At 37.2% G+C, this 15,240-nt stretch overlaps 1 protein-coding gene across 3 annotated transcripts; it reads left to right on the forward strand.

Annotated features, from left to right (window-relative positions):
- Window positions 1–392: 392 nt before the first annotated feature.
- GPATCH1 (G-patch domain containing 1) lies at window positions 393–15,147 on the forward strand. 3 transcript variants are annotated; one of them, XM_062500041.1, is made up of 20 exons: window positions 393–500; window positions 1,447–1,581; window positions 1,858–1,943; window positions 2,328–2,488; window positions 2,822–2,919; window positions 3,053–3,111; window positions 3,436–3,681; window positions 4,504–4,651; window positions 5,384–5,463; window positions 6,455–6,659; window positions 7,256–7,543; window positions 9,340–9,521; window positions 9,779–9,906; window positions 10,161–10,294; window positions 10,617–10,786; window positions 11,424–11,634; window positions 12,353–12,463; window positions 12,929–13,053; window positions 13,544–13,689; window positions 14,848–15,147. In XM_062500041.1, exons 1-20 carry the CDS (start codon window positions 422–424, stop codon window positions 14,867–14,869), a joined length of 2,814 nt encoding a protein of 937 aa, XP_062356025.1. In that variant the 5' UTR covers window positions 393–421; the 3' UTR covers window positions 14,870–15,147. The 3 variants fall into 3 exon arrangements, with proteins under 3 accessions (XP_062356025.1, XP_062356027.1, XP_062356028.1); XM_062500043.1 differs by having other exon boundaries at window positions 9,343–9,521; XM_062500044.1 differs by lacking the exons at window positions 12,353–12,463; window positions 12,929–13,053; window positions 13,544–13,689; window positions 14,848–15,147 and having other exon boundaries at window positions 10,883–11,468.
- Window positions 15,148–15,240: the final 93 nt, after the last annotated feature.

The following is a 15,240-nucleotide window of genomic DNA, read 5'->3' on the forward strand; positions in this document are numbered from 1 at the left end:
CCGGGAGGTGCCGGGCGGGGTCCCGGCTGTGAAGGGAAGGGAGCCGGTCCCTCACGGAGCGTTCCGGGAACCGGGAGGTGCCGGGCGGGGTCCCGGCTGTGAAGGGAAGGGTGCCGGTCCCTCACGGAGCGCTCCCGGAACCGGGAGGTGCCGGGCGGGGTCCGGGTTGTGAAGGGAAGGGTGCCGGTCCCTCACGGAGCGCTCCCGGAACCGGGAGGTGCCGGGCGGGGTCCGGGTTGTGAAGGGAAGGGTGCCGGTCCCTCACGGAGCGTTCCGGGAACCGGGAGGTGCTGGGCGGGGTCCGGGTTGTGAAGGGAAGGGTGCCGGTCCCTCACGGAGCGCTCCCGGAGGCGGGAGGTGCCGGCGGCTCCACCTCCCCCTTGTGACGCCGCCATGGCCTGCGCGGCCACCGTCGTGTAAGATGGCGGCGGCGGAGAGCGGTGACAGTGAGGAGGAGGACTTGGTGAGCTATGGAACCGCGCTACCACCCCTGCAGGAGGGTAAGGGACCGCCGGGAGGTTTGTCTGCTCCTACTCCGCCCCACTGTCAATGCGTTGCGTTGAAAGCCGGAGAGCGGTCCGGCGTGAGGGGCCGGGGTATCCCGAAGGGCCTGCGCGGTCGGGTCCGGTTCGCCCTCCAGCCCTTCCTTTGGGGAGTTGTGTGGGCCCAGCGGGGACCTGCGTCCCTTCCTCCTGCTGCCGTGGGGCCTGTCTCGGCAGCCGTGCCGTCCTTCGAGAGGATGTGGCCCAGCAAAGGGCGCGCTGCCTGGGAGCGGAGTGCGGAAAGGCCTTCGCGGCGCTACACCTGTTTGCAGCTTGTGGAGGCTGCTCTGTGGGGAGCTAGGTGCTGGTCTTTGCTTCTATCCTTTCCCCCAGCCTCTCAAAAAAACAAAAAAGCCCCAAAACCAAACAAACAAACAAAAAAAAACAGTTCAGGTGTACGCAGTTATGCTAATCTGACCGCCCGACGCTTGTATTGATGAGATGCCCAGGGCATCGTTGAAGGACTAATGAATGTACTGTTGTGACTCCCAAGTCTATGCCACTTCATTAAAAGATATTCTTAAAAAGGGGTGAATGTTTTGTTTGTGTTTTGTTTCAGTTTAGACGCTTTTGATGTATAATTTCTCAAGCAATTACTGAAGTGGAAAAAATCCTGCCAGAGGTCTTGCATACTTAAGAACTGAAAGATCCCTTTCACAAAAAAAATCCAGTGTTCTCAGAAGTCAGTAGAATTAAGGATTTTTATGTAAATGCTTCATGCTTTACCAATGCACATCCATGATGTATACAAATAGTTACAATGGAGTGGAAATAAATGTAAACTGTTGATGATTTCTATGTCAGTGTTTGACCCTGTTCTTACTTGCGTGGAAGAAACTTCTGGAGGAAGTAGGAAGTTGCTTCTTCGTGTAAAGCTGTGTCTTTCTAATTTATTTGATTGTAGGTGAACGAATTAAAAAGCCAGTTCCTCTTCAAGAACAGACTGTTAAAGATGCAAAGGGAAGATACCAGCGTTTCCATGGAGCATTTACTGGTGGCTTTTCTGCTGGATACTTTAACACTGTTGGTACAAAGGAAGGTTAGATATTTTCCTGTCTTCTTGGAATGGTTAAATTAAGAACCATATTGTCATGTTAGTGCAAAAAAATTAACTGTCATTAAGCATTTTTGTTGCTGCTTATACTGTGAATAGTTGAAATAGTGTTGCTGAAGTTATTTCTGCTTGAGTTTTTGGACTGTAACTTTACAAGTATTCCTTTAATGTATACTTAAGATGTAAGGTTGAAATGTTTGAATTGTTTTTGGATACTACGTTGCCCTAAGTACCTTATTTAAATATGTAACTTCTTTAAAGGATGGACACCTTCAGCTTTTGTATCATCACGGCAGAAGAGAGCAGATAGAACCACTCTTGGACCAGAAGACTTCATGGATGAAGAGGTAAGTTTAGAAAGGAATTGAAAATTTGTGTAAATAGTTGCCACGACAGCAAAAATTGAAGTAACTTTGAAATTCCTTCTTGTATACAGTGTTATCCTACTAGGTTATGTAGACTGTTTCATAGGTTCACTTAAGAAACCACCTGTAATGTGAGTAATAAAAAATAAAACCAGAACTCACTCTCTTTACTTTGTCAGAAAATGCAAATACTTTTGAAACTGTGTAAGATATTTCCACTGAAGCTCTTGCAAAAACTGCTGTATGTGGCTTGAGAAAATTAGCAAATACAAAGGTCATATGCCATTTTCATTATCTGACTACTACAGTAAGTAAGAATTTGAGGCATGTTTAGTCTAAATGCTTTCATTTTGTGTGTATTTCCAGGATCTTAGTGAATTTGGGATAGCACCAAAAGATATTACAACTACAGATGATTTTGCATCTAAAGCTAAAGACAGAATAAAGGAGAAAGCTAGACAGATTGCAGGAGTAGTTGCTCCCATCCCAGGAACCACTGCATTTGATGATTTAATAGGACCATCTAAGTAAGTACATTTACATAAAAGTTTGCCAAACCATTCCTTTCACTTAGAAGTGTTGTGTTGCTTAGAAAAGTAACGTTTGACCGTGGTAATTGTAAGTCTGGAAGATCCTGCAGTGTTACATTTTCTAAGTGGCCTTCACCTGAATTTTTATTTAGAATGTGCAGAGTTGTACCAAGTAGTGTGTATGCAATTACTGACAAATTCAGATTTTATTTTAAAGCAGGATGTAAAACCAGAAGTTTAAATATTATATATGTACATTATTTATCAACAAATAATAAAGGTGTGGTTTGAAGTAATTTTGGGTTTTATTTCCTTTTGTTTTCTTTTTAGAAAAACAATTGGGGTTGAACTGTTACGAAAAATGGGCTGGAAAGAAGGACAAGGAATTGGACCACGAGTCAAAAGAAAGGCATGCAGACAGAAACCTGGTAAGTTCAGGGATGTTCCTGAGCTAATTAACTTTCTTGTTAGTAGAAAGTTAACATTCATAGACTGATTAGAATGTTGATTTTTAAACCCTGTTTTTATTAATGTGATATGATGTTATGATGTCTCTTACAGATCCTACAGTGAAAATATATGGTTGTGCATTACCACCTGGACTGTCTGAGGGTTCTGAGGTATTGAACAGGCAAAAGTGGTCTGTGGACTTATGTAAGAATATGTGATGAGAGAAAAAGCCCCAAAACATTAAATTCTTTGGTGTTCTCAAACAGTATTTTAAAATGCAGTTTCAAATATTAAAAGTGTTTATAACTACTTTCTGTGTTTAATGTGAAGAAAGGTTTTAATATCTAAATTTCTTATTTTGCTATGAAAGCAAATGTAGTTCATACACAATTCAGGAAATGCAAACTTGCTTGTGTTAACAGAATGTTATAAAAGCTCAACATACAGGACTTTTAGTCATATTTGTTTTTAAAAACTTTTATTTTGTCTCCAAGGATGAAGAGGATGAATACCAGCCAGAGAATGTGACATTTGCACCAAAAGATGTAATGCCCGTGGATTTGACTCCCAAAGATGATGTCCATGGACTTGGCTACAAGGGTTTGGACCCCTCACAAGCTTTGTTTGGTGTGTCTGGAAGAGAACACCTGAATCTTTTCACAGCTGGTTCTGAAGAAACAGGCAATTTACTTGGTGATCTGAGACACAGTAAAGGAAGAAAACTAGGTATTACAGGTCAGGTAAGGACATTTTTTAATGTGTCTTATGATTAGTGCAGTAAAACACACACACATTTTGTTTTTTCTTAAGTGCAAATCTCCTCGTCATTGTAATATTATTGTAAGAAATGTTAAGTGTGGTTTGAGAATAGGATTTTTTTAAAACTTATTTTGAAGATGTGGAAATATCCTTAGACTCTCAAATGCCTTCACTTAGTGGAACTATAAAAGACAACTATAAAAACTACCTGACTATGAGTAGCTGGACAGAAAAATGTTCTGTGTTATTTTGATCAGATCAGGTTAGTATTCAGTATGTTTTTAGTTTATGTTTTTTGTCTCTTATACTTTCAGTAATGCTGTATGTCAGCTAGAGAGGTTTTGTGTTGTTCCAGGGTATTTGTGGTTCTTAATCTAGGAGCACTGCCAGTTTATATTGTCTGGAAATTCGTCTAGTTTAATTTCCCTTTTAACTGACACTTTTTTTTCTTTTGAGAACTTAACCTGCTCTAACTCAGATTGCACACCTTATTTTGGTGGAACTAGTCTGCTGTCCTTGTCTTGTACACACCAAACCTGCAGTCCCTCCCTTCCAAGGGACTGGAATACGTTTGCTTTTGTGCTCACTGAGGTGTGGAGTTTTTTTCCACCTCAGTTTTTCTGGTGAAACTGTATGTTTTTCCCAGCATATGTATATATATCTATCTATATAGATATAGGTAGATAGATATATTTGTACAGTAAGTTTTATATAGATGAGTAGATATCCATGTAGATATGTTCTGATACATGGCTTAAAAGTATTTTTACATTTTGAGTTCTCATTTAAAATACATGTTCTAGGCTTTCGGTGTAGGAGCTTTAGAGGAAGAAGATGATGATATTTATGCAACTGACACACTGTTAAAATATGATACAGTTCTAAAGGATGAGGAGCCTGGAGATGGCTTGTATGGCTGGACAGCACCAAAACAGTATAAATCCAAAAAAAGTAAGAACTGTGGTTCTCTGTAAAGAGCGAGTGTAATCCTGGGGTGGGGAAAGAGGGGGAGGAAATATAGTCTCTGTTTGCCATAAATTTTAATTTTCAGCCTTGATATCTGAAAGTTATAGTCCTTTTTGTATACTGAAGTGTTCAATTATAGAAATAATTTCCAAAGTCCTCCACTAATCCCAGTGTAAATTAAAACCTCAAAGTGTATTTTCAGAAGGACAGTATGTGCTGCTTTGTGAGATGCAGCATTCAGTTTCACTGAAGAAAACAACTGATTGTGAATCATGGTTACAAAATATGACCCAGCACTTAAAAAGTTTACTTTTTTTTTTAGATAAACTTCTGTATTTTCAGAAAATTTCTGTAAATTGTATGTTGGTATCACTTTCTTTTTACTGCTCTGTGTAAGTGCATGAAATACTGTTTAATTTCTGGAGTACCTGTTCATGTTGGTTGTACACATTGATGGCACTGATGGTGTTAGCTGTGCACAGTGTGAATACTGTTGCTTCACTAGAAGCCATGTTCAACCTGCAGCAATCACTGTGGTAGCAGTTCTCAGTTGTATAATACTAATCCAGAATCAGAACCCTTAATTTTAAATGAAAGGTGGTGAAGATGAACTACAATCATGATAATGATAAACAGTGACATATGGAAAATATTCAGAAAAAAAATTGCCTAATATGCATGTTTTAAATATTGACCAGCTCTGTGATGATTTTGTAGGGCCTGAAAGAGAATTTAAATATGTAGGCAAAGTCCTGGCTGGATTTTGCTTGGCATCAAAATCATCAGCTCCAATCAAGGTAAGCAGATAGTGATATTTTATGTATTAAGAATAACATTGCTCATCATGTGAACTGTGCAGACTCTACTGCTTCTCAGTGTTTTTCTGTTCTTAGAAAGCAATGTTATGGTCTGCAGTAAAAATTGCTGAATTAACAAAATTATAGCACATGGGACTGTTCAGTAGTAACCTAAAATGTATCAAACTTCTGAAGGTGTTTAAACTGCCTGAGTACTGGCTTTAAACAAATACCTTCTGCACTATTCCCTGCTACTTGCCATAAAGTTGCAGGAATGGTTTAATTTAACTTAAAAAAATTACATACTTTGGTTCCAGATCTTTTGTATGTAACATTCAGTTTTCTGTAAAAATCATGCTTTGTCCACTTTGCTATTTGGATGACAGTTTAATTTCTTAGTTCTGTCTTCAGGTTTATGCCATGTGTATTTGCATAAATTAGAATGACAGAGAATTGTATGACAGGGTCCTCTCTCTAAGGAAGAATATTTGTGTGGTATATAAAATTGCATCATATAGAGAGCACAGGGATAATCTTTTCAGTAACAGCTTAAATGAAGAATGTGGGAAAAGCACTTTGAAAGACATTAAAATATAGTAAGCATGGAAGTACTCAGTAGTCCAATTAATTTATTAAATCATTTGATTTCAGTTAAAAAAATAGTAAGCAGTATTAAGAGGTATCTTCTCAAAAGTAGTGCATCCGAAGACTCTTGTTAATTTTTCTGTCACTTAATGTGCACATTTTCACATTTTTTCATAATTGTAAATATATTGCCAGTATATTTGCTCCTGGGGTTTATATTGCAATGCCACTTACTGGCTGGGTCTAAAGGAATTGGTAGCTTTTATTATCTGTTTCTGCTGCTAAGATGTAAATTGAGGAATTCTTAGGTTGAGCTGACTTTCTGAAACACATTTAGAAGTGTTGCATACAAAGCAGTCTGTCTCTCTCAGTGGGTTTTTTGTTTCATTGCCCCTTTCCCCCACAGATTTATCCACCACCTAGCCTGCCACGAAATTACAGACCATTCCATTACTTTCGACCTGTGACAGTAGCTGGGAATGAAAACTGCCATTTACAGAAGGCATTGCAGGAGTCGACTGGGAAACTTGAGAGTGGTCCAGCACACCAAAGCAGGCATGCTTTGAATGCAGCTCAGAGGAGGGAACAGCTAGGAGAGACTGAGCTGAAAGGTATTCAGATACATCACCGTATCTTCGCTTGTGTTTCAAGCATGTTTCTATGTTTGTTTATAGAACAGGAAGCATTTGGTCTGGCCTTGAGTGCTTATTTTTTATGTAAATATATCAAATCTGGTTACTGTAGCTAGTTAGCATCTCATTGTTCAGTTTCATCTCAGCAGTTGAATTGTTGACGTAACTGTCTGTATTTTCATTTACTTAAATACTTAAACGACAGAAAGTATGTGTTGGATTGTGTTCTGTTGAGGAGGGTTGTGGCCTTTTCTGAATATAGTAGGCTGTGATGGTTTTCTCTGTAAAATGTTTCACTGAAATACATGCAAATATACTAAAAAGATAATTTGTAATTGTGGCTCACATTTGTATGTACAGTAGTAAACTTGAACGAATTATATGTAAACACCATAAAAGATGTAATAGTGGCCAAATTTTTATTTGCCATGTATGCCATTTTATTGTTAATTTCTGCTTTAAGAGCATTTTATCTAAATGTATACACATGTGGTTGGGATTTTTCCTCTACTAAAGTGGAAGAAATACTTCTAGTAATTTTTCAGTTCTCTTTTACTGCTTTTTTTCTGCTTTAGGTCCATCTCCTTCTATTTTGGAATATCTGTGTGAGAAAGATAGAGAGAGACTCAAAGAAGTGAAACGAGCATCTGAACAGCAAATAAAAGCAAAAATAGTGTCTCAGCAGTCAGCAAATAGCAGATTGCAGTCAGCCTCTCCAGAAGAATCTGCTCACAAATGGAGAACACTGCTGGAGGGGCAGTTAGCAAATGCTGGTTCTAGTGACTTCAAACCATTTGCAAAAAATCCAGAAAAACAAAAAAGATACGAAAATTTTGTGAAAAGTCTTAAACAAGGAGAAAAAGGTAAAAGATATCTTGATTAATTTTTTGTCTTCCCTTTTTTTTTTTTTGTCCCAATGCATTTTATATTCACTCTTGAGTTCTTTTCCTGAATTGCACAGCATTTCTCCTTTTACTTTTTTTCAGGACCAGTGTTAACAGAAATCTTTACTGATACTTAGTCGTGTTGATTTCAGGAAAACTGCTCAGTTACTCAGTTGTCAGCAAGTCCTGATTTTAGGCATTACATTTCATACTTCTATGAAGTAGCAGAAGTTAAGTTCTACTTGGTTTCCCTTATTTCATTTGCCAAGGAATACTCAGTTCTGGTCAATGGAACAAGCCTTTTAATTTAGTTTGTTTTCTTCGAGGAGTTTAACTGACAGATCATATAAAGGCAGAAAGGTGATTGGGTAACAGTAGAATGAAAAGAAACCCCATACCCTCTGCAGCAGGGGAAGATAAGAACCCTAAAGTGAATGAAGTATTTCACACTTTGTCAAAACTTGTATTGTATGTCCTTTGGATACTCAAACTTCTGCTGTCACTTACGGTCTTCTCAGAAAAATTTATGACTGTGAAAACACAGCGTACATGCAGAGCTCTTAATCAAAACCAAAAAACCATCCAACCTCCTTCATCATCTCTTTTCATGCTGTTTCAGTCTCCTTCCATTTTGTTTAGGTTTTTGCTATTAAATGGTACTGTGGTGTATCTTAGATTAAACCAGGTACTTGTGATGCCCTTTGGTGAGTTCTCCAGTACTGTGATTTTCCTGTAAGACATAAAAATTGAAATTGATTTAGGGAGTTTATCATCACCACATGACTTTAAATTGCCTTCACATAAGCTTTTTAAAAAAGGTTGGATTTTTTCAAATTTTGAAGTACACTGGGTCTAATGGGGAAGAAGCAAATGGGCACCAGGGAAGTTTGACAGAGGAAAGCATATAGTGACAGATAGAAAACCTGGGTTTATTGCTTAATTGTGGTTTGGGGATGTTTTGGTTTTTGTTTTTTTCAAGTCCTTTTCATTATATAAAATAAATATTTTGTGGTCAGTAGCCTCTTCTGGATACCACATTGGGACAGACTACTTGAGCTCTGAACCCATAGTCCCTCTGTTCAGGACTGGGATTTCCCCTGGGTAAAACTGAGTATTCCCAGTTATGACTGTATTATGACTGTAAGTGCCCCCCTAGTCATAATAATGAAAATGTAGAAATGTATAAATAACTGGAATGGTTAAGGGTCTGTTTAATGTAAGTGCATTTGCTTTGCTGGTATTATTTCCTCTTCCTTTAGGGAGAAAAAAACGAACCTGTTGCTGCAAACCTGTGTGCAACCTCTGTATTTTTCAGTGGGCACTACAGACCAGAAAACAAGTTCTGAAAGCCTAGCCAGGCTTAAAATCTTTCTTTCTATGTTTTAGTTATTTGTTAAAGCTTTGGGTTATACTTTTTGTTTTAATCACATGTTAAATCCATTAACTATTCTGAACATTCTTTAAAGGGCAATGAGTAAGGAATCAGTTTTACAAGTAAACTTATTTAAAATACCAATTTTGTATTTGGCTAATGCTGTCATTCTTGTCTTGAAAAGCTACCTCCATTTATCAGGGATTAACACAGCTGAGATTAATACTGCCCTTAAGATAAATATTCATTAAATACTTGCAAGAACGCTTGCTTATTACCCTTTTTTTTTGTTTGTTTGTTTGTTTGAAAGGTGTTGATCCAAAGTAAGCTGTTATCTCTGCGAAGCATTTCTCTCCTCATCTTGCTGTTATCTCTGCTAAGCATTTCTCTCCTTATCTTACAGTAGAGACATTGGAGCGCTTTTTAGACCCGAACATGACAGAATGGGAGCGTGGAAGGGAACAGGAGGAGTTCTGCCGTGCAGCCATGTTCTACAGATCCTCAAATTCAACGCTGTCATCCAGATTTACCCGGGCCAAATACGAAGATGATGTTGACAAAGTTGAAGTTCCTCGAGACCAAGAGGTATATGTTGCCTAGAGTCTTTTAACACATTGGAGTTGCACTTGTTGCCTTAGCCCTGACCTTCTTTTTCTCTTAAACTCCTTTGAAGATACATCACTCTTTTGCTGCTCTTTTAGCAGCTTCTCAAAACACTCGGTGCATACAGAGTAGTGATTTGCTAAACAACATTTAAATATTGATTTGTCGTGCTCGTAAATCTTGCAACAGTTCAGTAAGTTTTTACTTATTTATCGGCTATAAATGTTTGACTTTTTCAGAATGATATTGATGATAAGGAAACAGCTGTGAAGATGAAGATGTTTGGCAAACTCACAAGAGACACATTTGAATGGCATCCTGATAAGCTGCTGTGTAAAAGATTTAATGTTCGTGATCCATATCCTGAGTAAGAGAATTGAGACTTATCTTTTTAAAACTTTTTACAAATTCTGAGTTTTTCATTTGCTTGTGAAAAATCTGGCTTGATGTTTTCTTGTGTCACAAGGTGATACAGAATTGCCCAAAGTTTTTATTTGTGTCAGGAAATAAGGTGACCTCTGATTTGAAGGACTGCTCTAGGGGCTTCAGCTTGTTGTAGCTAATTTGAGGAGTTTTCTGTGTTGGAAACAATAATCAGCAAACTATTTTATTTCCCTCTAGTTCTTCTGTAGTGGGTTTGCCAAAAGTGAAACGAGACAAGTATTCTGTTTTTAATTTCTTAACTGTGCCTGAGCCTACCACATCTGTAACTCAAGCAACAAGTGCAAAGATCCAAGAGAGTAACAGTGTCAACAGTAAGTTTGTTGTTACTTTATTAATTTAGCTATACATGAGATAATAGTATAGAAAAATTATCTTTTTCATCGAGAACCTAGCCACATTATTTTTTTCATTTAAAAAACCCAAACAAAGGAATTAAAAATAAAAATTCAGTGACATAACTGAAGTTAGTGATAATAAAGCTAATTTCTTTTACCTAAAAGATATCTATAGGTCAAGTATTCATTATATTAAAAAAAAGTTAAACTGAAGAAGCAGAGTAATTTAAAATCAACTAGGCCATGAAATGCAGAACAATGTGGCATGCAGGTGATTTGAATGTTTTGGATGTTTTAGAACCAAAGAAATCTTCAAGGTGGGATGTGTCAGATAAAGAGAAGGAGAAGAAAGATTCTATCAGTGAATTCATTAGTCTTGCTAGATCAAAAGCTGATAATCAGCAGCAGCCACCAGCGCCAGCAACAGAAGAATGTGGAACTGGGACAACTGGAAGTCTTCCCACTGCAGTGAGTTCACAACAGGGTTTGAACTTGAAGGGAATAGCTGTAAACCTTGACAACCCAAAATTAAGATGGGTTAACATATGAATTGCTCTAATACAGATCAGTTTGCACAAGAACCAACTCAGGAGGAGCAAAGGCATGAGATGGCACTTTGAAGAATTTTGAGGTTATAACTCTGGGATACAAGATGTTTGCAGCTTTCCTGTGATTATACTTGAAGCAAAACTTAAGAGAAGAAAGAATGCAGCTCAGTAGTCTGGGAACCAAATTCAGTAACTTTACCACCACTCAGCTCACAGGCACAGAATATATTTATTTTTCCTTTCCATAGAAGAGCGCATATCTTGTTTTCCTTTTGCTTAAATTTAGTATTATATAATAGGAGTTTGAATTAATGAATTAGAATTTATAATACCTGGGGATCTATTTTTACAAACTGCACTACTCTTTATAGGACACTGGCTTAGTTTCTCAGCGTTTCAGGGCTTTACTATTTGGGACTAAGATTGTTTATTTCACAGCTGTTGTGCCATCCAAATGTTTTGTAAATACCTGTCAGCATGTTTGAAGTTGTTCCTTATCAGAGAGAGATTGTTAGTTTCTTTAGTGTTTAAATGTAATTTGTTATGGTGCTATTTAGCAGGTAGATGGTAAAGATGAGAATCAGGAGGAAGAAAGTGGACGACCACCCATGGATTTATTTAAGGCCATCTTTGTGAGCTCCTCAGATGAAAAATCATCTTCCTCTGAAGAAGAGAGTGATGAAGAACAGCAACCAACTACTTCAGAGAGAGAGTCAGAAACCACCAAGCAAGCTGACATGCCAGACAGTTCTTCCTCTAATTTACAAGGTAGTACTTAATGGATGTTCATTTTTATGCAACATAAAATAAATACCTGGTAAAAGTTTCATTTTGGACTTGCACGTTCTTGGACTGCTAGGACAATGCTGTATGCTCCTGTAGACACTATCTGAGATAGGTGGAGCTGGTTGTGTAGAAAATGCAAATATAGCACTGAACAAGGCTTTCATGTTACAGTGTTATTAGCATTGTCATGTACCTCTTGTGTAGATTTTACAAGCAAACTGCTGTATGGAACATGCCTGTTCTACAGTGAGGGGGAACAAAGCATCCTGTGTAAAAATGTATTTTAAATGAAAATACTTAGTTCACTTACTGTAGCAGTTGGTTCTATTAGCATTTAATTTTTAGTGTTTATAAACCTTATACATCTCATGGAGTTTTTTATTCATTCTGATTAATGGAAAAATAGTACTGTTACAAAAGGCAAGCAAACAAATGCACTGATTAATAATTTTATAGTTTAAAAAGTAAATTTTGGTTTAAAAGAAAAAAAACCTATGAGTATGTTGATGTGTTTCAGAATGTCAGCTACCCAGCTGGCCAAAGCAATCCATAGAGATAGAGGATGCTGATCAGTTTGCTCTCTTAAAGGCTTTTAGAAAGCCTCCTTGAACTTTTGCCAATACTTCTTGGAAAAATATTTTCTTATTTTCCTTTCAAATATAGCAAGTTTTATTTTGTTGTTTTGTTTTTTTTTTCATAGAGACTGTGACTGTCAAAACTGATTCTGGCATTTCTTCGTTGCCTACTTCAAAGCAGGAAGTGGATGAAACAGAGGAATTTGGACCAAAGTTGCCACCAGCTTTTTCTTCTGGTAGGTTCTGTAAGCATCTAGAGTGTAAATTCTGAGTGTTGAAATTGTATATAAAATACATGATGTCTCTCTTTAAAAAAGCATTTGTGAATAGGCCATCTGTCTCTTAAATGTGTGTTATGTAAATAGGCATCAGCAAATGTTTTAATGCCATCCTGTGACCCACCAACAGGAACCTCTTTGCCTGTGCACCAGTTTTGTTTTAAGTCTGTAAAGGTAATGATAAAAAATGGATGTGAAAATATAGGACACCCTTGCAGTTTCATTTTTTTAACAGATTGCAAAGGCATTTAATTACAGTAGGGATGTTGCAGGTAAGCATTTTAGACATGTAATTTCCTTTTTAAAATTAGGGGTTTTATTTGTTTAATTATCATGAGGTTAAAAGTAATACAGCATGTAATAACCAAATTACCCTATTTTTGTCTTTTTTTAAATTCTTCATACATTTGCTTTGTACTTTAGGCACTACTTGGCAACAACAAACAGTGGTGCCAGCAACTTTTCCTGGGCCTAGTAGGAAAGAAAAACATAGGAAAATCAGAGAGAGGCACAAGGCTAAGAAAGAACGCAAACGGAAAAAGGAAAAGGTATTAAATTTAAATACTGATTTTTTTTTATTTCTTGATTCTTTGGTCTGCCTTTCAGAATGGTTTATTATTTATGCTTGGTTGTAGAAAAAAATATATACTGGGACTATAATTTAAGCAACAGAATTTCTCTGATGTTTTGAAACCAGAAAATGATCCCACTATGATGCTGCTTTCTCCATATACACTTGTGTGACTACAGGTACAATACTGTGGGTAGTTTCATGTTCTGTGTAGAAGATAACAGATACATTCTGGGAATTGCATTCATGGCTCATATACAAATAACTGTAATGAAAGGTCTATTTTAGGGAGAATTGATTGCTTGGATTAAATTAATGTTGGTTATAAATTTTTTTAAGCTTAGTCTGAGTAATGGAAAAGAGTCATTGATAAGTGTTGTAAAATTAACATTTATCTTTTGTTGACATTCAGAAAAGTTCCAAGTCTTTCACAAGGAGTTAAAGGATTATTTCTGTTCCTTTTACAGAAAAAGAAGCATAAGAAGCAGAAAAACAAAGGAAAACACAAGAATAAAAAATCAGAAAAAGACAGCAGCTCAGACACTACAGATAGCAGTGACAGCCTTAGTGATATGGATACCACAGGCTTGTCACCTAAAGAACTTCTAAGAAGGTAAAGTAGATGGGTTACTTAACCACTTGCAAATTTTACAGTGAATAATTAAAACACCAATTTACAAGTTGTCATTCTAGTGAACCTATTTGCAGCAAATGTATATAAGCCAGTTTCTTTATGAAGATAAAATATTGCTCACTTTGGTGAGGAAAGAATACAAATACTAGACATTTTAATCTAGAGGGTAATTAATTTTAGGATAGAAGACTCTTAAGGTAAAGACCACTAAGGCCTAAGACCACTAAGACACAGGCCTAGCAAAGCTGATGGACATTGTAATTAAAGATTACTGTTATTTTTGGAAAGTACTTTGAACTGTAAATAGAAATTGAACTAGTACAGGTGGAAATTGATTGTTTCATTTAGCTAATTCTCTTTACTTGGGAACATTGGAAGAAACATTGTCTGCTAAGATTCCATTCAGATAGATCTGTTGTGTGGCACTGATACTTAAGCTAGTCTGTGCTTCAGCAAGGGACAGTGAAGCAAGCAGAACAATACTTGAGTCACATCCATGTCTTCTAAATTTAGACTGTGCTATTGCATTTTTCTTAACTAGAGACTTGAAGATAGTGCTAACATAAATGTGAAAATCAGAGAAGCACATTGCATAATATTTTGCACACACGCTTGAAGTAAAGTAGGAACAAACATTACTGTCTCTAGTGCAGATCACAGTCAGCTTCAGAAATGTCCCATGTGGAACAGTCACTGTATTGGCTTCTGTGTAGTGTCTGTTACTAGCTAAAGAAAATGTCTCAAGGCATTTGTTGAACACCACATCCATCTGGTCGAATGGCAGAGTGATTGGGGTCGAGGTGTGGAGTGGAATGGGCAGGTACCAACTGCCATTTGAATGGACTCTGCCTTCCATTCCTTTGGAACTGAGTGCCAGCTATGTATTGGTGTTTTCATATTAAAAAACAAACTACTTCTTGGATTTCTGAACAGCCAAAATCTGTTCTCACACATCTTGCACGAAATAGATTTCTTTGTTCAAGCATTTATTTTGGAATCTTCACATTTGCATGTCTCTCATCAGCGAGAAAATGGTTTTATCTAATACAAGTCAGATCTCTCTCTGAAACTAAGGTTTAAGAACGTGGTGTGTGACTGTTCAGTGTGACCTTTTTCCTTTTTTTTCCTCCCTTTTAGATTAAAACAACTTCAGTATTGAAGAGTTCGCTTCTGTTCTCCGGTATTGTGTGACTTGATCTCAAATTTTTGATCTCCTCCATGATGGTAGATCAGTGGTGTATAATGTGAAGCACTATAGATACAGTATTCATATTGAATTTTTATGAAAGTAAATGTACAGATGTTTAGTTTATGATGTTTCATGAGTTAAAAATGTACGGATTATAGAACATTGAAAAGACCCCCTTCTGAGCATAATAATCTGAAATACTGTAGACTCTGTTTTAATTAAAGCATTTTAATAAACTTCATTATTACAAATAAGTTCTGCATAGTGATAGTTTTTTATGCCTAGGACCTCTAAAATGCTGGAGAGTAAGTTTTAACCAGAGTTAAGTTAGGAAGTTAAAA

The sequence above is a fragment of the Cinclus cinclus genome, chromosome 11 (genome assembly GCF_963662255.1).
Source record: "Cinclus cinclus chromosome 11, bCinCin1.1, whole genome shotgun sequence".
NCBI lineage: Eukaryota > Metazoa > Chordata > Aves > Passeriformes > Cinclidae > Cinclus > Cinclus cinclus.

What these genes read in the sequence shown, in the direction of transcription:
- GPATCH1 (XM_062500041.1), top strand. Translation starts at nt 422, where the DNA reads ATGGCGGCGGCGGAGAGCGGTGACAGTGAGGAGGAGGACTTGGTGAGC. An exon ending in ACAGTATAAATCCAAAAAAA is followed by an intron (nt 4,652 to 5,383) that starts GTAAGAACTGTG and finishes ATGATTTTGTAG; the next exon opens with GGCCTGAAAGAGAATTTAAA. An exon ending in GCCACCAGCTTTTTCTTCTG is followed by an intron (nt 12,464 to 12,928) that starts GTAGGTTCTGTA and finishes TTTGTACTTTAG; the next exon opens with GCACTACTTGGCAACAACAA.